Raw genomic sequence first — 26,710 nt, forward strand, 5'->3', positions numbered from 1 at the left:
ATTGATATTTAAGCAAATAAATATTTTTGGTGATTATGGAGTCTTATGAATTGAACTGATTTGCCTTGAATGAATGTGATTGCTTACTTGACTGTGGCTTTCTGAATATTGAGATAGTGAGTGAAAGATTAATTTGAAAATCTGGTTTAAATGTTTATCAAGTATAATTTGAGAATTGAAAAATGATTTGATGTTAGAATTAATTTGTGTTCGGAAAACGGCTTGAGATTTGTGAATGACTCGGATTTGAAACCGTTGGAAAAGGCTTGAGTAAATGTTAGTTGGCTTTATTGAAAATGAATTGAGATCTGGAAAGGATTATAATATTGGAAATGAGCTTGATTTGTTGAAAAATGAGTTTAAATTGAAAATGGTCTGAGATATTGAAATTGAATTAAAAGGAGTTTGAGAAATGATTTTGTTGAGACCCAAAAAGGGTGGCAGAATATGAGTTTTAGAGGAGATACTGCCGAAATTTTATAGAATTAGAAGTTTTATTTGAAGTAGTTATTTTAAAAGGGTTTAATTTTAAGCATTATATGGTTTAAGATTACTTTATTTATCAAAAGAAGAGTTATGTTTTGAATTGGGAATTGTTAGTGAACGGAACGGAAAGAAGGATGATGAGGATTTATTTTGAAATATGATTTTGAATGAATTTGGAAATGAGTTATGGATTGATGAATGATGATGATGTTGAAATATCGATTGAGAATGTTGAGATATGAACTTTGAATTATTCATATGGCTCATGAATTTGAATTATCTGAGATACGAGGTTTCTTGGATAAAGTACCATGGCTTGCCACCACGTGTACCAGGTTGAAAACTCGATACTCTGTTGACCCTACGACGTAAGTGTGATCGAGCACTATATAAATTTCCGGGAACGTAACCCCCATTGAGCAATATTGATTATTTGAGAAAAAGTTATGCATAGACTCTTGGGGATGCACGTTGGGGGACAGTCTAAGTATTTTCAGATCTGTCGAGTTGGCTGGATAACCGACAGATGAGCCTCATCAGCCATAGGACAGGCATGCATCATATGCATTTGTATGCTTTGCTTGGGTATGAACTTATTTTGGTTTGCCTAATTGTTAAACTTCTCTTAACTGCTACCTGAACTATTTACTGTAACTGCTACCTAAACTTGTGCTTTCCTTGTCTGTCTTGCCTGTGTTTGTCCTAGTGTGCTACATCTGAGAATGAACTTCGTTGTTGAATTGATGACTGTGTTGATTAATTGCGTGGTTGGTTTATGATTACGATTTGATTTTCTTATAAGAAAAGAAAGGTTTTGGATTTCCGAAAGATTATACATTGTTTCTTTGAAAAGGTTTTGAACGATTAGCTATTGATTTTTAAAAGGATTCATAAAACAATGATAATCACTGAGCTTGAAAACAGTTTTCTTATTAAATATCTTCTTATGACAATTCTGAAACTCCATGGTGAGACCGTGTGGTTAGGTTCTCACCCCCTACAGCTTTACTTTTTCAGGAATCAGATAAAAGAGCATTATGAAGAGTTATACTGCGTTTTGGTTTATATGATATGGTATTAATTAGATAATTTTTCTTCCCTCGTCTTTGTTATTACAATCTTGTAAGAGGGATAGGAGTTGTTTGTTTTATATGTATATTACATTATAAGCTATTATGTACGAAGTCTTGTATATGAATCTATGCCTGTTTGTTTTTTTTAAGATAAAGTATTTATTTCCGGTTTTCAAAGAATTCAGCGATACGGTATCGAGTCAAAGACTCCTATTTTAATATTAAGTATATAAAGTAGTCGTAATACTTCTTACTATCAGAGTAGCGCAGGCGGAAGCGTGACATTCTAGTAGTGAGGGTGTTATAGTATGACTATGTTATAGTGACTATAACAATTATGGTATTTTAAAAAATATTATTAAAATTAAAATAATATTTTTTAAAAAAAAGTTAATTAAAAAAATATTATTAAAATATAAAAAAATATAACTTGAATTTTAATAATACTTACATAATTACTATAGTCACCGCAAAATATTCATATTAAAATTCACCGTATAAAAATTAAACAATACTAGCAACATTTATCTAGTAATACGTTATTTTATTTTCTCTTAATAATAACAGATAATCATAGAAGCAATAGGTAAAGCATCATGCTTTGAAAGATCAATAACAAACCAAAGGAATATTTTTTTCCCTTTAATTCTTTTTTTTTTGGGAAGGGGGGAGATACAAATTATTTAAGAAGATAATACAAAATCAAATCTCAAATTTCGTCTTTCAAATGACAACCGAGGTCTCTTTTGTAATTGAATTTCTTCAATTAATTAATTAGATCCTCTTGCAATTAAGTTTAGCAAGAAATCCTTATAGTTCCCTTTAGCAGTCTCTTGTATTTTGTGTGGTAAAGTAACTCCATAAAGGTTATTGTAATCGGCCATTATCTCTTTAATATCAATGTCAGCTCGAGTAACAATCACACGACCAAGTGCTTTTTTAGTGTTCTTATCAACATCAATTTTCAATGCTGAATCCAAAACCTGACCACACAACATAATAATAATAATAATAATAATAATAATAATAATAATAATAATAATAATAATAATAATAATAATACTTATAGATATAAAAAATAAATTAAAAGAATAATAATGTATTCTTTAGAGATGGATAATTTAAGGTTTAATTATTCTGTCGGTCCTATAATTTTATCGAATTTTTAATTAGGTCCCTATACTATATCAGATTTTGTAACTAAATTCCTACCATGACAAAAATGTTGAAATTATATAACGGAATATTCTATTAAACTATATAGAATATTCAGTCAAGTGTTAGGCATATTCGTTTTGTTTAATAGAATATTCTATTAATTCTAGCGTTTTTATCATGGTAGAGATTTAATTACAAAATCTGATATAGCATAGAGACTCAATCGAAAAAAAAAAAAAACATAGAGACCTAATTAAAAATTCAGTAAAACTACAAGGATTAATAGAGAAATTAAACATGATTTAATTTCTCAATGTAGGTATATACAGCTTCAAATCTTACCTTACAAAAATATATTTGAGGGGTACAAAGACATTGCACAGCCTCTTTGAACCTTATGTCATCAAGATCCTAGTAAAAGGAAGTGAAATTTTTTGTAAGAACTAGTTAAGATTTATCAACAGAAAATGGTGTACAATAAAATTACATGAGGACTACACTACTATTATAAAATGAAAAAATTTAGAGGGCCAGCAATTTTTGTGTTTTGTGGCCAGTACTTAACTATCAAAAGAAAAGTGAGTGATCTTCCATTATTGGATGTAATCTCACACCATTAAAAATACTATTAATGACCAATTGATGGTTACAAAACACAAAAGTTACTGCCCCTAACACTCCTCTTATAAAATTGTTGCTCTTTAGTGTCTACAAATAGACACAGAGGCCGAACCAAAATTTTAATAATAGACGGTCAAATTCTTATGATTAATTAATCACTGTATTCGACCGTGAATGTTTTGATTGTAAACTAAAAAATAGGTCTATGATCATTTAATAAAATATTAATGGAATGAATTCTTAATAAAAATAAAAGGAAAATTTAATTAATTCTTTATTTTTTTTAATTAATTTGTTCTATTAAATAATTTGTTCATAAAAAAAATCTATGATCAATTTGTCATTTTCTAAAATATATTAGAAACTATAACGATAATATTAGAGAAACAAAAAAAAAAATAGAAAGAATTTGTTTTATTTAACATTTATTAATTATTGCAACAATTAATAAATATTAGATAAAATAACAAATAAATATTAAATAAGATAAACTTGGACTATTCAAGTTAATTATTTTTTATCTTTCTAATATTATGGATAATTAAATACCTCATCAAGGTTCTTGCCAGAAATATCTTTGTAGTGGTTGTATAGTGCTTTGAGATGAGGCTTGCTTCTTGTTGCTAATATCCTTATGACTTCATCATCTTCATTGATAGGTTTCTTATGAGCATTCTTAATCGCATCATAAATTATTTTTGCCTCTGATTTTGCATGCTCATTCTTAATCTTTGGTCCTTCATACCTATAAGCACTTACAAGTGCTACCAAGAGCTGTTTGTTTCCAAAAGCAATAAATAATGTTATTCAATTAAACTATTATAAATTAGATCTATCGTCATATTTGATGTTCACTTTTATTTTATCAAATTCATCTCACATGTCATTAGTTTCAAAGTATGGACAATGTTAATAATTAATTCGAGATGTTTGCATGTCACCATCCAAAAACATAAAAATAAAGAAAAAAAAAGAGATGTACGCATGAGTTACAAATAACATAAATATTGGCATAAAATATATACGATCAAATCGATGTAAAAGTTAATAATGAATTAATTCAAATTAATTTCTCGAACAAAATACAACTATAATTGAAGCAGGTTTAACTATTCTATTTTCTTTTTAGCGTAAACTATATCAAAATCGTCTCCAATTTTTTATAATACAAACAGAAAGATTTTATACTTTTGATAACGTACAAAATATCCTCAAAATATATTAGAAATTAAAGACCACAAAAAATTATTTTTTATATAAATGACAAATAACTTTTTGTATTTCACATAAACTAATAATTATACGATTAATCCAAAATTTTATTAGAATAATTGGATAACTCTTTAAAAAGTATATACAAATAAGAAAGTGCATATAATTTCAATCTCTATAATTTTTTACTTTTAAAAGTATTCTTCTCATTGACAAAATAGAATCGCAAAAAAATTACTTAATATAAAATCATCAAAATTTATGAATAAAAATATCTAATTTTTTTAAAAATATACCTACAAAAAATCACATTAAAATCCAATCTCTAAAATATTTTTTGAGAATATCTATTTTATATTAGATATTTTTGTCATATTTTAAAATATTTTAAAGATATTTTTATTATTCACAAAACTGAATATATTTTATTAAAAAATAGATTCTCTCAATTGTCTGATAAAGTGTGGATCTCTGGCCTTACAATCTTTGAGTAGAATTGTAGAACCAAAAAAAATATGTAAAAAAAGATATTAAATAATAAAAATCACACTATACTAAACAATTAAAAAAAAAAATTGAAAGAATCTCATATTTTATTGGCTTTTTAAAAATTGGAGACGATTTCAGTAATTTAGTATTTTTGAATTACCTTGCGTTCAATGCCATGAATGTGAGAGGCAACATCCTCTTCAATGGAGTGATCAAAGAGAGAATGGTATGCCTTTCTAGCTCCCAATAACTCTTCAGAGGACCTTGTGCATGCTATCTCAACCAACACTCCATATGATGTTTTTCCCTTCTTTATTGCTTCTTTTACTAAACGGGCATCCCTCTCCCATGGATGCATGGACCACAACAAAACTGTGTTCTGATGAAATCAAATACACTTAGGATAGCACATTTTAGATTATTGACAATAAAATATTTTTTTGAAAAAAAAGGATTTAAATAACTAATTAATATAACTCAAATTTGATTATTTCAAACATAGTTTAGTTTGACATTAATTAAAAAAATAAAAACAATTTGTTAGTTACACTTATCAAACAATTTATCTGGTGTAGTTGCATTTATGAAAGATGTAAACATACATATATCAAATATCATTGCCAAAGGTGTTAGTAGAGAAAATAAGATGTCTAATTTGTAGAGTCCTGATGATTTATTTGAATATAGCGATGAGGACAAATCCAAAGAGAATGTCTATATAAAAGTCGATGATAGAAAAATTGAAAAAAAGCTTGCAAAATAAAAGGCAGGACTAGTATCAAAAGTAGGAAAACTAGTCATAATAAAGTTGTAATAAATAATCTTTCGCTATATCATCTGAGCCTATTCAAAATGCCGAAAACAGTGACCAAAAAATTATTTTTTTCTAATCAAGCTCTTTTTAAGAAGAAAAGGATTAAAAAAAAAAGGTGATGCCTACAATCAGTCAGAGCCAAATATAAAAACCTAAAGAGTACGGAAGTCTGGAAGTTGAGGATATTACCATAAGAACGTAGCATTACTTTTTAAATGATGGTGGAGATTTTCAGTAGAGGACAAGCCCCTTTGATAGCACATCGTGACATCGTGTAATGGTAATAATATGACAAAATTTATCATAGAAAATGGAGAACCTAAATTAAATAGGTCTTGGATTGATATAATTAAAGGCATCAAATATGTAATTGGTTGAAAGATATTGCATGAAAAGGGATTAGAATGTGTGTGGAGAATAGATGTAAAACAAGATTTTGGAATGATACATAGGTGAAAAAGTTGTGCATTAAAGATAAGTTTTCTAGACTTTATGCAATCTCATCAAACAAAGTCGAATTAATAGCAAATTGTGATTTTTGGGACGATTTATTTTGGTGCTGGAATTTACAATGGTAAAGATGTTTTTTTTAATGCGAGAGTAAACACGATAAAGAATTACATTACTTGTTACAAAATATTTTCTTAGTTTCAGGATGAGGCAAGATGGTGTTTTTCGGAAGATGGAAGCTTTTCAATTAAATCTCTCATTAATGTGGCAGTGGAAAAAAAAAATCTGGAAGTGATTGAATCGAAACATATCTTTGACAATGTGTGGAGGGGAACAATTTCTCTAAGGATAGAGATCATGATTTGGAGTGCAATCCTTGAAAGATTAAACACAAAAAGAAGTTGGTAAATTTGAACATTATAAATCATAATGAAGCTGGCTGTGTTATGTGGAAAGATTGTTGAGGACGAAACACCTCTTTATCCATCACAATTATGTGAATTTGATGTGGACAAAAGCAATGTAAATAAGTGGGATAAACCGGGTTAGATCGAATGACCTTAAGGCCTTCTTTAATATATGGTGCAATCAAATTAAAATGTGGTTAGACTTGTAAGAAAAAAATGGATTAATTAGTGGTTTGCTATTATATGGTCCATATGGAAGATGAGAAATAAAAGAATATTTGAGAATAAATAAGTTAAGGGAGAAGAGGTTTGAAAAAAAATATTATATCATTGGTGTGAATGGAATTAAAAGATCTTCGGATACTGGAATTTCAACATGCAACTGTAAAAGGATTTTAGATACATCTATAGATGGAGGATTATTGCAAAAGATAATAAAAATAGGAGAATTACTTGGGGTAACAATCAATAGTTTATATGTGAATTTTAGGACTGAAATTTAATTTGCTATTAATAGACGGACTTATGTTAAAATATACTAATGAGCTATAAAGAGATGAGATTGCCGTAGCTAAAGATATTTATTGAAATGCTGTGAAAGTCCTTAGCTTGTCAATTTGTGTGAGAAGATTTCTTTGACTAGGTACTGAGTATTAAAGTTTGGCTTCAATATCACAAAAAAATCAAGAGCATTGGTAATTTTTGAAGGAGATCTTCAATGAATTGAAGACTATATATTGATTGGTATTGTATTTTGAGTCCTTTTGTTTTGATATTTGTATTGTAATACTGTCTTTTTTTGCATGTAGAAGACTTGAGTGGTTTTGTAATTAATCTTGATGATAATGTCGAAGAGATTATATAATTAATCATAAGTCACTCATAGAACTCTTCTCCCTGTTTAGATCGAGCATGTAACTTAACAATTAAAAAAAAACTACCTACTCTTTCTCTCTTCTTTTTAGGTCAAATGCAATCTTAAACTAATTAATTTAAAAATATCTTTTGACTAAAAAAATCCAAATCAAAATATCTAAAATAAAATATGTTATATAAAAGTACATTTTATGCACTATAATTATGGTGATCATGAATTTTAATAATATTTTAAAAAATTAACTAAAATTAAAATAATCTTTTTTATTATTTGAAAATATTTTTATTTTGAAAATAAAAATAAAAAATTATTAAATTAAATAGTTTTACTTATAAATAATAAAAAAGACCTTAATTTTAGTTATATTTTTTAATTTTTACCAAATTTTCATAATCATTAAAATCACTAGTTATGGCCGCCGTGGAATTCCCTTATATTATTAAACCAATTAGTATTGTTTTATTAACATTTTTTATATGTTCATATATGAATTAGTCAGCATGAATTTCATATTTTTCTTTCAGTAAAGATAATAAAGGTTATAAAAATATTAAAAAAAAAAAAGGAGATCGAAATAAGGGATAAATACACGACTATACGTTTAATTATTGTGAAATATATATAAAGTAAATAAACCGAAGAAATAAAATTAATAATTATTATTAAGAATGAATGTACCTTAAAACGGACAAATTCATGCTTGAGAAGACGAGCATAGTGATCATCCCATCTCTGAAAATGGCGTTCTTTATCCTCAATGAACAAATTTGGTGTCTTCTTTCTGAAAGCTTCTCTCTCCAATGGATCCCATTTTCCCAATATTCTTACCAATGCACTCTCCTCCACTCCATGCCCTTTCATTACTCATCAACCATCATTTAATTTTGTCAATAATAATTTCCAAAAAACTTTTAAGAAAAACAAAGAAAACAAAGAAATCTAGGTAAAATATTTTATCTGTTATTTAAATTTTTTATTATAATCTATTGAATTATAATTCTATACTAAAATTTTAAATTTATAAAAAAAAATAAATATCTTTTTCAATCCCTAACCATTTACACGAATGACAATAAAATTAAATATTTTTTATAATTTAAAAATACCTAATCGATTCTCAATCACTTATGCATTAATTTAGTTAAATTGATTCATATAACTAGATTGTCAAATGATTATCTATTAATATGTCAGGGACCACATGAAATTTTGGTTCTTTAAATATATATAGATAAAATCAATAAATAAAATAATAGATATATTTTTTTAATATGCTATAAAAGTGAAAGTGACTTAATATAATTCTTGAAATTAAAAGGATGGAATAGTATAGAAGTTGGATAGATTTGAAAGAAATTAGAAAAGAACCTGAGAGTGCTTGGGTGACAGCTTCTAACTCTTGATTGAGTTCCATTTTCCAAGATTATGGAGTTTTGTGTTTGTAGCACAAGAAAATGAGATTATGAGATTGAGATGTGTTCAATGACGAAGGGCATGTATGTATGTTTCACTTTATATTAGCCTGGAAGGTTATTTTCGTCATTTTAGTGTGTATGTATTGAAATGTAGGAATAATTTTAAAAAATTAAAATTAAGGCTTGCTTTGCTGTAACAACATATTTATTAATTGATTAATAATGTAGTTTTTGCACGTGGAATAAATACTCTAGAAAATGGTTACATCACAAAGATTTGAAATGACACATTTGTCCCTTAGGAACCAGTTTAAACTTCTGTGTTTGGTAATGTATAAAACCTTCAATGTAACTTTTCTTTTTTTTTTTTTATTAAAATAAAACTGAAAATAGCCAAAAATATTTTTTGTGTTTTTAATAATTTATAATAAAAATTTAATGACTTTAATTTTACCTATAAATAATAATTATTAACATTTGTTGACTTATTTTGTCTAAAATTGTTATGATTTAGATTTTAGATACGTTTTTTAGATTTTTTCCGATTTTGTCAATTTAACTAAAAAAATATTTTTATGGGAAGAGGAGAAAAATTGTTATTCTATGCATAATTCTAAAAAAAATTTCTGTAAAACTAAAAGAACAAAAATGAAGTATAATCCTAACAGAAAATAGATTAGGATAAATTGATAACAAATAAATTTTCCAATCTCAACTTAAGTAGTTGATAGTTATGTTATAATTTGAAGTTACAAACCCATCAACATGTTAAAGTTGCATCTAACTAATTAATGTTTAAAACCCAAATTAGTTCTAACTTTAAGTTACATACAGACTTGAGTTACAAAAGCCTGATAGATATTTTAATTTTAATTTTAATTTTTTCTAGTTGATGCTTCTGTCACAAATGATATATACGATAAAAAATAATGAGAGATTATTCATGCACTACTCATTGTTCTTTCAACAAGTTAATAAAAGATGTGAATATTTTGTAATTGCGGCCATGTCCCTCTTTTGTGTGTATATACAAATAACGCCATAGATTTGTTTCAATTTCTTGTTTGGCCCCTTCAATTTCCAAAAGGTAAATAAAAATTCTATCTATTATGGCCCAGTATACATAAAATATTGTTGCATCAGAACGTGGTAATAATCTAAAATATAGCAGAATCATTATTTTAATAATAGATAGATAGATACAAGGAAAAAAGAATATATTATATATAAGTGAAGTGCATGCCAGGGGGAAATTATTTTTAACTCTTATTCCTTTGTCATAGTCATCTATTTGGTCTCTTTTATTCTTCTTTCCATTGTCACTATTATTATGCAAAAGGCATTAATAATGTTGTTAAGACTTAAATTAATACTTCATCAGGTTGTCCATATTCCTTTCTTAACGTTAAGGTATAGTGTGTGAAAGCTCGAATCTAATATACGGTTATATTATACGTATGATTGAAGAAGTATTGTTTCCTCTTTTTTTTTTTAATCCGAAATGTGCTAAAACTGACACTCATTTCAGGGTTAGGTACCCTTTTTTGTTTCTAATATTTTAGATCAAAATTAAAATTGTTTTAATATTTTTTTATTAATATCATTATTAATGTTAAAAATTATTTTAAAATTATTTTTTTATCTAAATATTAATTTTTAAGACTGAAATACTCCTAATAAAAATAAAATTAAAAAAATATTCTCTCCCAAACTCCTATCCACTCTCACTACTAATTTTTCACTAATCTTCTACTCATGACCATCACCTTTACCATTATCACGGTAGTCGAAAAATATTTTTGATTAGGATAAGCCAATTCGAAATATTGAAGAGATGATTAAGATTAGGGCTGGAAGTGAGTCAAGTCAGTTCATGAGCTAGCTCGAGCTCGACTCGTTAACAGCTCGATAAGCTAAGCTCGTGAGCTGGTGAGCCAAGCTTGAGCCTGAAATTGAGCTCATAAATTAAATGAGTCGAGCTTGAGCTTGGATAAGCTCAACTCATTAGTTCGTGAGCTGTATCGATTATATATATATATTATAACAATCTTAATTATTTAATATTTATATTTATTTTTTACATATAATTTTAACATAGGACATAAATAAAAAATTTATAATTTATTGATAGATAAACAATATATAAAATTGATCTTTTCAAATATTTTTAAAATATATAAGTTATAATTTATTAATATAAAATTATAGATTATGTATCTATGTTTCTCTTATTTGAGCCAGCTCATGAGCTCGAGCCAGCTCGTGAGCTTTTGGTGAGCCGAGCTTGAGCTTAAGAAATAAGCTCGGTTGTTAATGAGTCGAGCCGTGAGCCAAGCTCAATTTTCGTGAGCCGAGCTTGAGCTTGGTCTAGCTCGGCTCATCTCGGCTCACTTCCAGCCCTAATTAAGATATAAGCAGAGGTCGAAAAGGTGCACGTGCAGGCATTAATTGGGAATTACTCGATACGGACTTGATATTAGACACTTTATTAAATCGAGCAAGCATGGTTGAGCGAACATTTGAATGAGAAATCCAATAGTGAATTGTGCAGTTACGAGAAGTAGAGAAGTTGAAGGCATTCTCCAAGTGAGGAATTTATGGGTAATGTCTATGGGCAGAAGAGCGAGAACGGTTACCTAAGAATTCGCATACAAGACTGTGTCGTGTAATTAAGGATCGGTTACAGACATGGGTTATAAATATTAGAAAGTTTTAGGAAATAAAGGTTGGAACTTTGCTTCAGAAATTACTCACGTACACTCACATCCCAAGGACTTTCTGAGTCTGCTTCGAGTCAATTTTCTGTAGAGTTCCTTCCACATGTCTTTATTTTCAATTTACATTGTCTGCAAACTTTATCTCTCAAGCAAGTTTATCTTTCAAGCAAATTTATGTTTTAAGCAATGTTTAATTTTCGAATTCAATTTATATTCTAGCATTTTTAATCTTCACGCCCAAACTCCTTTGACTCAGTCGAAAGCATCTTGGTACTGCTTTCTTTAAATTTTAACACAACCTTTTTTCGATTTCAGTCAATTTACATTTCGAATTCTTTATTTTTTGTTTCTTTTATTCTGTTGCAAATTTTAATTTACTTTTTATTTCAATACTCATCTAATTCAAGACACTTTGATGCACTTATAGAAAACTGGTACCTGCAAAAGAGGAGTAGGTTTCGCTCCCAAACTATTAGAATCGAACCACCATCGATTTGCTAAAAATCGACAAAATCACAAAAAAGAAAAATTGAATCCACACACAAATTAAAGAACCACAAAACAAAAAGACTTCATCTATCCAACAATAAAAGCTTCTTCACGAGTTTGAACTAGAGGCGGTTATTGCTACCATCGGAGGAGAAGCCGCAATAGATGGTGGTGGCACTACGAACGGCACGATAGAGGAGGAAGATGTAGACAGCGAAGCCGATGCGGTAGTCTTTTGTCGGTGTCTGATGCTCTCTCAATTTACGCTTCCTCCCTCTCGAGAATCCTTCCATAGCCCTCTCCCTCAAGCGTCTCCTTTTCGCCTCTGTCCCTATCTCTGCCTCCTCCATTTCCACTTGGGTCACTGTCTCCGCTGTCAGTATCCGCAATGTCGCCTACTACCTTGCCGTCTTCAATTTCCTCTTCTATTGGCTCTTCTCCATTCCCCGCCCCTCCTCCTTCCAGACCACTCATAGGGCCAGGTTCCATGACGGCGAGGTTCCTCATGTCCACACCCTCTACCTTCTCTTCTTACCGCTTGTTCTTCCTGTCGTTTTTGTTTCACCTCTATACCTCTATCAGGGGTGCTTTGTGGTGGGTCACCAAGAATGAGAACCAGGTTCACATCATAAGGGTCGTCAATGGTGATGTGGTTTTTGTAATACCTTAACATTTAAATTCTTATACTCGAGTCATAAGTCAATGATACTAAGGTGGTATGACTCAAGGAGGATTTATAATACATATATAACTAGAATAAATTATTAATCTAGGAATCTAAAAAGGGAGTAAAAGAAAATTGCGATCCGAAACACACATGTGACGAAAAGTAACGCGTTTGAAAAGTAGGGTAAAATAAAACTTTAAAGATAGAATAGATTAAAGACAGAATATATATAAGTATGTGTATGATAACCACTAGTCACGACTTACGAAGTTTAGGTTGACTAAGATTACAGTAAAATAAAACAGTTGATAATAAATCCTAACTCTCCCAAAGACACATCAAAGTCTCTATAGACAAAGTTTCCAATATATATATATATATATATATATATATATATATATATATATATATATATATATATATATATATATATATAATGTTTTTTAAAATAAGGAGAGAGATTCTAAACAAAATACAAAGCAGAGTCAAAATAAACTTCACCATCTAGACAAATTTTAGTTCACTGCGAAACACCAGAATCTATATCTAAAAAACAAAAAATATATACAAAATAATAATCTCTAACCCATAAATTTTCAATACAGTAAAAATACTAAATAAATACAATATAAAATAATAGAAACTCTCTAAATAATCTTACGCTTCCACACAACCGTCTTTTTATTTTGGATTCTCACTAATCTATGATTAAGCAACTATCTTAAAGATTCTACTCTAATTCATCAAAAAGGGTAAATTCCTTGATGATTTCTTTGTCCTTATAGAAGAATTTCATGAGAACGTCTACTAGTTATCTTCATAACAAGCCATATATTGTCCTTTTTCTAAAGGATTAAAATTGATCATAAAAAATTATAATTCTAACAAATCTTGTCATAAAAAAAATTAAAATTAATTTATAATCATAAAAAATAATATCCATCAAATAAATCTAATCAATCGTTAACTGTTCAAAAACGTAGTTAGTGATTAGTGAATGATCTCACGTGTAACGCATGGTTAATGCATTTAAGAATTATAATCTATATTTAAATTAATTTTGACATTTGAATAGTACAGTCTATTAGAAGGTGATAGCTAATCCCTGATAATTAAAGATCATACTCGATTAATAAATAAAAAATTGTATTGCATTATTTGCTCACCATTTTTTTATTTTTTAAAATAATGAAAACAACATTTCGTTATATTATTAATATTGCCATATTGGCTAAGTGTGATCCCTTGCAATTCACGATATGATATACAATCTTATTATATATATGACTTAAGGTTGATAAGGGTGAGACATGTGGTTGTTGAATTTTTACATAAATAATATATTTATAGTTGTATTTGAAAGTGATTATAAAAATAATTCATAACATACATAATGAAATATATAATAGATAAAATTTAAATCTATTTTTAAAATTAAACAAATTAAATTAAATTTTAAATAGTGAATATTATCATTCCATTTATCATAATATCATTTTTATTTTGATAAGATGTTATTGTAAGTGTACCTTATTATATTAGAAGTAAAATAAATTAAATCTTTCAAATGTAATTAAGATGATCAATTATTTAGGTGTACATTGTACAATATTCACTTCCTAGCTATATCCTACAACTTGTAAAAACGTTGATTTATTTTCTCTGACAGGTCAACCGAGCGTGTTGACTTTATTTTATTATTTTTAAGTTTTAACTGGATATATAAATGAATATGACATGTGAAGATGGCAACATAATTTCATATCTATCTAGAATTTATAAAACTAGATGATCCGATTATATTTTTGAAACTTACGATGATATTTGATAGAGATATATATTAAGCAAAGTTTAAATACATTTCACATTACACGTTCCCATTTTAAAAATGTTTATTCTTTCACATAATTGTCATACATTCAAAATTTCAAATCTCCATAGGTTTTACATACATGATGTGAACACCAAACCAGTCCACAGTTGAAGTCATTATTTTATGAATGATGATTGATATACGCACAGCGATAGATAATGCCTAATTCACAAGCGAGATTTGTCAAAATTTAAAATAAATAAATAAATAAATATTATTTATACTTCTTGGATACCTTATAAGTTATGTTTAACTAAAACAATTCTGAAATAGTCCCACACTTCAAAAACTAATATCTAAACTTGTATCTTTGTTTTTTCTCCACTAACATATAACTTTTACTACTCACAAAGTCACAAGTCTAAACAACTTCATAAATCTTTTTCATTTTAGGATAAAGTACTAAATTGGTCCTCTATATTTGGACGTAATCTTATTTTGGTCCTTAAGGTTTAAAATATTCTATTTGAATTCAAAAAAATTTTATTTAATTTCTGTTACAGCCTGGCCCAAACCATTTGCGAGCCAGCCCGACCCAAGCACCATCAGACCCGAACGGTCAGAAGTGAGGCGCTCAGTCGCCGACCTGGACGTGCGTCCCTGACAATTTTGCTATAGCTATATGAAGGAAACATCAAAGAAGGTGGGCCTACCCCTGCAGGGCCCACCTCTGACACGGTATATATGGGGAAGGTCCTACCCCTCCCCCAAGGTACGTCACATACCATTCATCCCTTTTTCGCCTGCACACTTTACTGACTAGAGCGTCGGAGTGTCTTTGCAGGTGACACCCCCCTCCTCACACGAAGTGCTCGGGACGTCGTCTATTCCAACCCAGTGACTCATGACCAGGCGAGACCCCCCTCATCAACCAGGATACGAATCCGAACCGTCCGATACCCAACCTACCGAACATTGACGCCGTCTGTGGGGAACGCCTGAATGGACGTTGTACTGGACCCACGAAAAATAGGCCGCGAGACCGAGCGCAGAGGAGAAGCCTCCGTGGCTTCTTCCCGGGAGCGCACGAGGTCCCCTCCAAGAAGAACCTCACGATCTCTTGAAAGACGCCCCTTCAGGGGAACTGGCGACAACAGCGCCAGAATAATGCAAGAACTACGTCACAGGATGCAGGACCTAGAGCACCGACTGGCAGACCGAGAACATCACCAACAAACTCCCGAATCAAGCAACTCCCGTTCCCCTCCGAGAAGCCACTCCCGGCGAACAGCTAGCCCAAGATCTGATCCCGAGAGCGCCAGGGAGGAAGGACGCACAAGGAGGCGCTGCGACCCCATCATCTATGCCAGGCGCGGGAGAAGACACACCGCAGATCGTGACCGGGAAGACGGTCACGGGAAGACGACGAAGGAAGAGCAAGGAGAACCCGCGGACCCGTCATAATGGGCGCGACCCCATTTCATTGTTCCATCCTCGAAGTCTGGCTGCCAAAACACTTTGACAAGCCAACGGACATGAAGTACAATAGAACCCAAGACCCACAGGAGCACCTTATGGCCTTCGAGGCCAGGATGAACCTGGAGGGAGTGGGGGATGAGGTAAGGTGCTACGCTTTCCCGGTCACCCTTGCGGGACCTGCAATACGGTGGTTTAATAGCCTCCCGCAGGGCTCGGTGGCCAGGTTTTTAGATATTAGCCACGCCTTCCTAGCCCAATTTACTACCAGAATAGTAAAGGCAAAGCACCCGATCAATCTGCTCGGAGTCACGCAGAAGTCCGGCGAACCGACCAGAAAATATCTAGACTGGTTCAACGACGAGTGCTTGGAGATCGACGGGCTAACTGACTCGGTTGCTAGCCTATACCTGACGAACGGACTCCTAAACGAAGACTTCAGAAAGCACCTCACCGCGAAGCTGGTATGGACAATGCAGGAGATCCAATGTGTAGCTAGGGAATACATCAATGATGAAGAAGTCAGCCAGGTCGTGGCTGCCAACAAATGGCAGCCCTCTTACAATCAAGCCCGGCACCACAGGAATGGAGAAAGACAGAAGGAACACGCCAGAGACGGCGGTCCGAGCAAGACACCCAGGCCATTTCCTCGAGTCGGGAAGTTCACTAATTACACTCCCTCACCGCACCGGTCATGGAAGTTTACCAACAAATAGCCGAGAAGGGAATCATGTCGAAGCCCCAACCTCTTAAGGACCGAACAGAGGGGAACAAGAGCCTCTACTGTGATTACCATAAAGGCTACGGGCACAAGACACAGGACTGCTTCGACCTGAAGGACGCGCTGGAACAAGCAATCAGGGATGGAAAACTAGCCGAATTCTCCCACCTCATTAGGGAGCCAAGGAGACAGAATCGCGACGATGAGGGGGAGGACAAGACCCGGGCAACAAAGCGACGCCAAGAGCCGGAGGACGACGATCACGGCCTTACCATAGTGAACGTGGTAACAGCGAGGAACGCGGCGCCAGGGTCGAGGACGGCACATAAAAACGACGCCAAAATCCTGGCGGTTTTCTCACCCTCGGCGCGGAACTCCAAAAGACTTCCATCCATTTCGTTTGGCCTGGAGGACCAATGGTTCGACGAGGTCGCGGAGAGCCCTCCCATGGTCATCATGGCCAGAGTGGGAACCGGCCTCATTAAGCGAATCCTCGTAGATACTGGGGCAGATTTAAATATCATGTTCCGCAACGTGTTCGACGCATTGGGCCTGCGAGACGCCGACCTGAAGACTCACCAACACGGTGTTGTATGACTAGGCGACCACTTCATCAGACCGGACGGGATAATCTCCCTCCCGATCTCCGTAGGACAAGGTCAGGCGAGAAGATCGATAATGGCCGAGTTCGTGGTCCTACGAGACTCCACAGCCTACAACATCATTCTAGGGAGAAAAACCATCAACGACCTAGGGGTAGTCATCAGCACAAAGATGCTAATAATGAAGTTTGTCGCTGAGGACGGGTCTGTGGAATCCATGAAAGGAGACTTGAAAACGGCAGTCGCTTGCGACAACGCCAGTCTCTCCTTAAGAAAGAAATCTAAGGAAGCGTCAGGGGTGTTCCTCGCCGACCTGGATGCCAGGGTCGACGACAAGCCCAGACCCGAACTAGAAGGGAACCTGGAGAAGTTTAGAGTCGGCGACACGGAGGAGAAGTTCACCTTCATGAACAGAAACCTCCCTCACGAACTGAAGGAACCCCTTGTGAAAATGATCAGGGCTAATGGCGACCTATTCGCCTGGACACCGGCTGACATGTCAGGGATAGATCCCCAACTCATGTCACACCATTTGGCCGTCATGCTACAGGCCAGACCAGTGGCCCAAAGGAAGAGGAAGATGTCACAGGAAAGGGCAGAGGAGGTGGCCAAGCAGACGGCCAGCCTTCTCGAAGCAGGATTTATCCGAGAACTCGACTACTCGACCTGGCTCTCGAATGTAGTCCTGGTAAGAAAGCATAATGGGAAATGGAGGATGTGTGTGGATTATTCCGACCTCAATAAAGCATGTCCCAAGGACTGCTACCCCCTACCCAACATCGATGCACTCGTTGACGCGGCGGCGGGGTACCGGTATCTGAGCTTTATGGATGCCTATTCTGTGAGATATATTTTCAAAATATGTGAAAAGTTATTTTGAAGAGTTACATCTCTTCATAGAGTTGTGACTTAATCAAAGGTTATGCCTGTTAAAAGGTTGCAACTATTTGAATAGTTATGTCTGTTGAAAGGTTGCAACTATTTGAATAGTTATGTCTGTTGAAAGGTTGTAACTATTTGAACAGTTGTGTCTGTTGAGTACGTTGTTGCATATACTCCGTATCTATAAATTTCCCTCATTTCATTATTGCGGAACAAATCTATCTCAACACTTTCTTTATGCGCAAAAGAAAGAATAGAGAATATTATTCTGTAAATTATCATTTAGTGTAAGGCTTGACTGTGTGAGTGCATAAACAAGTCAAGTATTCTTCATTGTATCCTACAGGAAATTTGCCAGTAACCCATTTTGCACACCATTGTATATTGGTGGGGGCGAATTAAGCCTAAAGGAAAATGTGTGTAACACACACCTTGAAGAATTGCGCTATTTGATTCACTATCCCCTTCTCTGCTATCTCACAATCTTTAGGCTTAATTTTTCACCAATAAAACAAAAAATGGTCACCACATCAATTAAGGAGATGACATCGGATTTTGTCAAGTTAGAAAGATTTGATGGTGGAAATTTCATACGATGGCAAAAGAAGATGCACTTCCTTCTCACAATACTAAAAGTGGCATATGTTCTTACCATGCCAAGACCACCAGAAGTTGAAGGGGAGGCCATTGCAAAAACACGAGCCAGGCAAAAATGGGACAACGATGACTATATATGCACCGGGCACATACTCAATGGCATGGTTGATGCACTATTTGATGTCTACCAAAATGTTGCGAGCGCAAAAGAATTATGGGACAAATTAGAGGCAAAATATATGGCCGAGAACGCAACAAGTAAGAAATTTCTTGTCACTCGCTTTAATAATTATAAGACGGTTGATGGTAGATCTGTCATGGAACAATTGCATGAAATTAAGCGTATTTTAAATAATTTTAAGCAACATAACATGCACATGGATGATACCATCATTGTATCTTCAATTATTGACAAACTCCCTCCATCATGGAAAGAATTCAAAAGAACTATGAAACATAGAAAGGATGATGTTTCTCTTGAGCAACTAAGTAATCACCTTTGTCTTGAAGAAGAGTATTGTAAACAAGACGATACTAAAGAGCAAAGTGCTCATGCTAATCTTCACGTAATGGAAGATGAAAAATCCAACAAGCCCAACAAGAAGAGATATCGAGATTTTAATAAATCTCAAGGTAACAATGGTGATTTCAGAAAAAATAAAAAGAAAAGAAATTGTTTTCATTGTGAAAAACTAGGACATTTTAAGAAAGAATGTCGTTTCTTAAGGAAAAAGAAAGAAAAGAATGACACAGCAATAAAAGATAATCTTATTACTGTAATTTCTGAGATCAACATGATTGAAGACATTGGATCATGGTGGATAGATTCTGGTGCAACTCGACATGTATACAAGAATAGAGATTTTTTCAAAACATTCAAAGAAGAGAATGGGACTATTCTGTACATGGAAAATGAATCAACTGTTCAAGTAATGGGCAAAAGAATGGTGGAACTTGAATTCACTTCTGGAAGAGTACTGACTCTTACTGATGTATATTATGTACCCGAAGTCAGAAAAAATTTAGTTTCTGTTCTCCTACTTAACAAGTACGGGTTTAAGTCTGTATTTGAAGGAGACAAATTTATTCTTTCTAAGGGTGGAGTGTTTGTGGGTAAAGGATATCTATGTAAGAATATGTTTAAATTGAATATTGTAAATACTAATAATAATAATAATGTTTCTGTTTATATTGCTGAGTCCTTTAATTTATAGCATAATCATTTAGGACATGTTAATTTTCATAAATTAAATGATATGATAAAATATGATCTTATTCCAAAATTAATTAAAAATTCAGATGTATAAACAACTTGTATGTTAACCAAGATAACAAGACTTCCTTTTCAAAGAGTACAAAGAAATTCAAAGTTATTAGAATTAATACATTCTGATGTATGTGATTTGCATGGTTGGCCTACTATAGGTGAAAAGAAATATTTTGTAACTTTTATTGATGATTTCAGTAGATATTGTTACATATATTTGATGCATTCTAAAGATGAAGTCTTGGATAAATTTAAGATTTTTAAAACTGAAGTTGAATTACAACATGAAACCTTTATTAAGTGCTTAAGGTCTGACCGTGGAGGAGAATATTATAATCCTAGTTATTTTAAGTCCACTGGTATTATTCATCAAACCACTACACCATATTCTCCACAACAGAATGGTATTGCTGAAAGAAAAAATAGGGTGCTAGAAGAAATGGTTAATGCTATGATATCTTATTCTGGTCTAGCAAAAGGTTATTAGGGTGAGGCTATGTTAACTGCCTGTTATATTTTAAATAGAATTCCCAATAAAAGGAATAAAATAACTCCATATGAACTTTGGAAGAATAAAAAGCCTAATCTTAAATATCTTAAAGTTTGGGGCTGTAGAGCAATAGTAAAAGTTTCTGAACCTAAACAAAAGAAATTAGGAGAAAGAGGTATAGAATGTATTTTCTTAGGATATGCTGAGAACAATAAAGCTTATAGGTTTGTAGTTATTGAATCTAATGAATCATACTCTGCTAATACAGTTATTGAATCAAGAGATGCAATTTTCTTAGAGGATAGATTTAATTCAACTCCAAGACCTGAAAGTAAAATTCACTTAGAAATAGAAGAAAATGTAGAAAATAAGCCCGTTGAAAATATTGAACCTAAAAAAAGTAAAAGAATAAGAAAAGCAAAGACTTATGGACCAGATTTTTTTATGTTCCTTGTGGAAGGGACAGGAGAATCAATAGATAGTATTGCACCTATATGCCTTCATATGGAAGGTGATCCTGAGACCTATGAAGAGGCTATAAGGTCTCGAGATTCAGATTTTTGGAAAGAAGCAATACAAGATGAAATGGACTCAATAATGAGAAATAACACTTGGAAATTAGTGGATCTTCCTCGTGGGTCAAAAGCCATTGGTTCTAAATGAATTTTCAAAAAGAAAATGAAAGTAGATGGAACTGTTGATAAGTTTAAAGCACGGTTAGTTGCTAAGGGGTTTGCACAAAAAGAAGGAATTGATTACTTTGATACATATGCACTAGTAGCAAGAATTGCTACAATTAGAGTGCTTATAGCACTTGCTTCAATCTTTAATTTTATCATTCACCAAATGGATATTAAAACAGCTTTCTTAAATGGTGAACTAGACGAAGAGGTGTATATGAAGCAACCCGAAGGATTTATAGTTGCTGGTCAAGAAAATAAAGTGTGCAAATTAGTTAAGTCTTTATATGGACTGAAACAAGCCCCTAAGCAATGGCATAAAAAATTTGATAAAAATGTTCGTGCTAATGGATATAAAATAAATGAATTGGATAAATGTGTGTATAGTAAAGTTAAAAATGATAAAGGTGTTATGATTTGTTTATATGTTGATGATATGCTTATCTTTGGTACTGATTTAGAAAAGGTAGAAAAAACTAAACATTTTTTGTCTAGTAATTTTGATATGAAAGATATGGGAGCTGCAGATATAATTTTAGGAATTAAAATTGTTAGAGATTGTCATAATTTAGGATTATCTCAATCTCATTATATAGAAAAAATATTAAAAAGGTTTGATGAATTTGAAGGATATTCGGTGAGTACTCCTTTTGATCCAAGTATTAAATTAGTACCCAATACAGGTTCGTCTGTTTCACAAATTGAGTATGCAAAAATAATTGGATGCTTAATGTATGCTATGACTTGTACTAGACCAGATATAACATATGCTGTAGGTCGCTTAAGTCGGTATACAAGCAATCCAAGTAAAGACCATTTGCATGCTGTCCGAAGAATATTAAAATATTTGAAAGGAACAATAAACTATACTTTGTTGTATAGTGGTGAACCTTCTGTTTTAGAAGGATATACAAATGCCAGTTGAATAAGCTATACAGAGGATCATGCATCAACAAGTGGTTGGATCTTTACTCTTGGTGGGGGTGCTGTTTCTTGGGGATCCAAGAAACAAACTTCCATAATGGACTCTATCATGGCTGCAGAATTTGTTGCTTTGGCAGCAGCAAGCAAGGAAGCTGAATGGCTTAGAGATTTATTACATGAAATTTCAGTTTGGCCAAAACCAATGGCACCAATCTCTATGCATTGTGATAGCCAAGCAACATTATCAAAGGCTTATAGCTAAGTCTATAATGGAAAATCTAGGCACATTGGAGTAAGACATAGCTATGTTAAAAACCTTATTAGTAATGGATCTATATCTATAAATTTTATAAGGTCAGAACAAAATTTTGCAGATCCTTTGACGAAAGAATTGACAAGGGATTTGGTGTTTAAAACATCAAAAGGGATGGGACTAAAATCCGTATTTTAAAAAATTACCAATGGTGGAAACCCAACTCACACTTGAGTAACATCAAGTCTTGAGTTCAATGCAGTAAAGTACACTATTAGAGTAATTGCAAGTACTCATAATAATTTCTTTCATCCCAAGGTGAAAAGTACTTGGAACCATAATGGTATAAAGGAACAGGATGAGCTTTACTCTTAATAGACCTATAGCAAGTATATTATTGCTGAAGTATTTAATTATGGGATACTTTTGATAGAGTCTACCTATATGAGTGTGAACTGAGGCCGGTTCTTAGAGTTAAGATTTTACTCTTAAAGCACTCACGAAAGGATATAAGACACAAGGCCATGTAGTATACTAAATGTGTCATATTAAATATAACATTTAAATAATACCAAAATTTTATGTATCATCAGTGCACGCTTGCTCATATGAGTTAAATGGTTCAAAGCTTGTCTACCATTTTAAATTTGGATGAGTGAATACCACTGGTTGCTAGGTAAAGGTTCAAATCGCAAGATACCTCTACTGAAAGCATAAAACTTCCAGAATGATAGGATTGAAAAGAAATTTTGAAAATGGTGGGGGATTGTGAGATATATTTTCAAAATATGTGAAAAGCTATTTTGAAGAGTTACATCTCTTCATAGAGTTGTGACTTAATCAAAGGTTATGCCTGTTAAAAGGTTGCAACTATTTAAATAGTTATATCTGTTAAAAGGTTGCAACTATTTGAATAGTTATGTTTGTTGAAAGGTTGCAACTATTTGAATAGTTATGTCTGTTGAAAGGTTGTAACTATTTGAACAGTTGTGTCTGTTGAGTACGTTGTTGCATGTACTCCGTATCTATAAATTTTCCTCATTTCATTATTGCAGAACAAATCTATCTCAACACTTTCTTTATGCGCAAAAGAAAGAATAGAGAATATTATTCTGTAAATTATCATTTAGTGTAAGGCTTGACTGTGTGAGTGCATAAACAAGTCAAGTGTTCTTCATTGTATCCTACAGGAAATTCTTCAGTAACCCATTTTGCACACCATTGTATATTGGTGGGGGCGAATTAAGCCTAAAGGAAAGTGTGTGTAACACACGCCTTGAAGAATTGCGCTATTTGATTCACTATTCCCTTCTCTGCTATCTCACAATCTATTCCGGCTACAATCAGATACCGATGCACCGGCCAGACGAAGAAAAAACAGCATTCATAACGCTATGAGGAATCTATTACTACAAGGTAATGCCCTTTGCCCTGAAGAACGCGGGGGCCACGTATCAAAGGTTGATGAACAAGATATTCAGCGACCTCATTGGCAAGACGGTAGAAGTCTACGTAGACGATATCCTTGCCAATACCACCCGGCCTGAGGACCTCCTAAGTGACCTGGGATCTGTATTTGCCACCCTCCGACGACACGGCAAGAGGCTCAACCCTCTCAAATGTGCCTTTGCCATGGAGGTCAGGAAGTTCCTAGGATTCATGATAACCCAAAGGGGGGTGGAAGCCAATCCGGAAAAATGCCAAGTAATACTCCAAATGAAGAGCCCGGGCTGTGTCAAAGACGTTCAAAGACTGACAGGAAGGCTCACTGCGCTGTCTCGCTTCCTTGGGGCATCGGCGGCAAAGGTCCTACCTTTCTTTAACCTAATGAGAAAGGGAATAGTATTTGAATGGACCCCGGCGTGCGAGGAATCGTTCAATCATTTCAAAGAAATCCTTGCAACACTACCTATGCTCGGTAAGCCCGAGGTCGGAGAACCATTCTACCTGTACCTCGCCATAGCGGAAGAAGCGCTGGCAGCAGTTTTGGTACGGGAAGAAGGGAAAATTCAACAGCCCATTTACTTTGTGAGTAAAGCGCTGCAAGGAGCAGAACTAAGGTACAGCAAGTTGGAGAAACTAGCACTAGCACTCCTAACCTCTTCCCGCAGACTGCGGCAATACTTCCAAGGCCATCAAGTGTTCGTGAGAACGGACCAGGAAATTCGTCAAGTGCTCCAAAAACCCGACTTGGCGGGAAGAATGATGACTTGGGCCATTGAGCTATCTCAATACGATTTGAGATATGAGCCTCGACATGCGATTAAGGCACAAGCAATGGCAGACTTTCTGGTGGAAGTAACGAGAGACCCGACCAAGGAAGCGGGCACACGGTGGAAGCTCCACGTGGACGGAGCCTCCAACCAAACGTCCGGAGGCACCGGAATCATCCTGGAAAGCCCTGCCGGGGTCATATATGAACAATCGATCAAGTTCGAGTTTCCCGTATCAAACAACCAAGCGGAATACGAGGCCCTTCTGGGCGGCTTGATCTTAGCTCGAGAAGTCGGGGCTACGAGGCCAGAAGTGTGCAGCGACTCACAGGTCGTTACCTCGCAAGTGAACAGAAGCTACCAAGCCAGGGACTCGCTGTTGCAAAAGTACTTGGAGAAGGTCAGAGAGCTGGCCAAGCAGTTCGGAGAGGTCACAGTCCAACACGTTCCGAGGGAAAGAAACACACGGGCAGACCTCTTATCTAAGCAAGCGAGCACAAAACCGGGAGTTGGCAACAGATCCCTCATTCAAGGAATGATAAAGGAACCGGCAGTCGCCCTCCACCTGACAAAGATAGGCCCCTCGTGGATGGACCCCCATCACTGACTTCCTGGAAAATGGCAAACTCCCTAAAGACGAGAAGGAAGCTAAAGCGTTGAGAAGGGAGGCGGCCAGATATGCGATCATACAAGACCAACTATTCAAAAAGGGACTCAGCCAGCCCCTGCTGAAGTGCCTTCATCCCGACCAAACGGACTACGTACTCAGAGAAGTCCACGAGGGATGCTGTGGTCACCACATCGGGGGCAAAACCCTAGCAAGAAAGCTCATTCGAGCTAGATATTATTGGCCGTTGATGATGGTCGACTCAAAAGAGTTCGTAAAGAAATGTGTCAAGTGCCAAGAGAATGACAACTTCCACAAAGCGCCGGCAACCGAACTAAGCCTACTGACGTCCTCCCGACCTTTCGCACAATGGGGAGTCGACCTACCGGGACCTTTCCCGGTCGGCCCGGGACAAGTCAAATACATCATAGTCACTGTCGACTACTATACCAAATGGATAGAAGCTGAACCACTGGCAAGCATATCCTCAGCCAATTGTCGAAAGTTCATGCGGAGGCAGGTGATAACTCGATTCGGCATCCCGGAAGTCGTCATCTCTGATAACGGGACACAGTTCACCGACAAGAAATTTGTGAAGTTCCTCACCGGCCTGGGCATAAAGCAAAAATTCTCCTCAGTATAGCACCGCCAGACAAACGGTCAAGTTGAGGCCGCAAACAAGGTCGTCTTGCTGGGCCTCAAAAAGCGGCTGGACAGCAAAAAAGGTGCATGGGCCGACGAACTTGCCTCGGTTCTCTGGTCCTACCGGACGACCGAGCAATTGTCCACAGAGGAAACCCCTTTCTGCCTGACATACGGGGTGGACACAATGATACCCGTAGAGATCGGCGAGCCGAGCCCACGATTACTTCTGAAGAGAGTAGAGGAAGCGGTAGAAAAAGACCTGGCAGATGAGGCTAGGGAGATGGCCCATTTGTCAGAAATAGCGCTAAAGCAAAGAATGGCCCTGCGCTATAACACCAAAGTGCTCAAGAGAGAATTTGAGCAAAACGACCTCGTCCTACGGCGTAACGATATCGGGCTACCGACCCAAGGAGAAGGCAAACTGGCGGCGAACTAGGAAGGCCCTTACAGAGTCAAAGAAGTGATCGGCAAGGGTGCCTACAAACTGGAGAAGTTCGATGGAAGGGAGGTCCCGAGAACTTGGAATGCAAGTAACCTAAGAAGGTTTTACTCCTAGCTCAAGCGCGCCGGCCAGGCGATCTAACGAGCTTAATCATTTACCTTTGTACTCGCTATGGTAATAGACTTGTTTAATTACCGATTAATGTTTACTTGTCAAAAAATTA

The 26,710-nt window shown here is 34.4% G+C and overlaps 2 protein-coding genes across 2 annotated transcripts; one reads left to right on the plus strand and one right to left on the minus strand.

Annotated features, from left to right (window-relative positions):
- Window positions 1-2,190: 2,190 nt before the first annotated feature.
- On the minus strand, window positions 2,191-9,071 carry ANNAT4 (annexin 4). Its single transcript, XM_088497140.1, has 6 exons — window positions 8,956-9,071; window positions 8,266-8,441; window positions 5,200-5,418; window positions 3,888-4,112; window positions 3,060-3,128; window positions 2,191-2,542 (listed from the first exon to the last, which is right to left on the minus strand). The coding sequence occupies exons 1-6, from the start codon at window positions 8,999-9,001 to the stop codon at window positions 2,330-2,332; spliced, it is 948 nt and encodes a 315-aa protein (XP_088353266.1). The 5' UTR covers window positions 9,002-9,071; the 3' UTR covers window positions 2,191-2,329.
- Window positions 9,072-16,151: 7,080 nt separating this feature from the next.
- Window positions 16,152-16,880, plus strand: LOC107611537 (uncharacterized). The gene has a single exon (XM_016313452.1). The coding sequence runs from the start codon at window positions 16,152-16,154 to the stop codon at window positions 16,878-16,880; it is 729 nt and encodes a 242-aa protein (XP_016168938.1).
- Window positions 16,881-26,710: the final 9,830 nt, after the last annotated feature.

Source organism: Arachis ipaensis, chromosome B8 (genome assembly GCF_059453495.1).
Source record: "Arachis ipaensis isolate K30076 ecotype BB chromosome B8, ASM5945349v1, whole genome shotgun sequence".
Classification (NCBI taxonomy): Eukaryota; Viridiplantae; Streptophyta; class Magnoliopsida; order Fabales; family Fabaceae; genus Arachis; species Arachis ipaensis.

Bases quoted from the DNA above. Each gene is read 5' to 3' on its own strand.
- ANNAT4 (XM_088497140.1), bottom strand. From the start codon at position 9,001: ATGGAACTCAATCAAGAGTTAGAAGCTGTCACCCAAGCACTCTCAG. The intron at 3,129-3,887 runs GTATTTAATTAT...TCCTTTTACTAG, and splicing joins CTGGCAAGAACCTTGATGAG to GATCTTGATGACATAAGGTT. The intron at 2,543-3,059 runs GTAAGATTTGAA...TTGTGTGGTCAG, and splicing joins CTCAAATATATTTTTGTAAG to GTTTTGGATTCAGCATTGAA.
- LOC107611537 (XM_016313452.1), top strand. From the start codon at position 16,152: ATGGGCGCGACCCCATTTCATTGTTCCATCCTCGAAGTCTGGCTGCCA.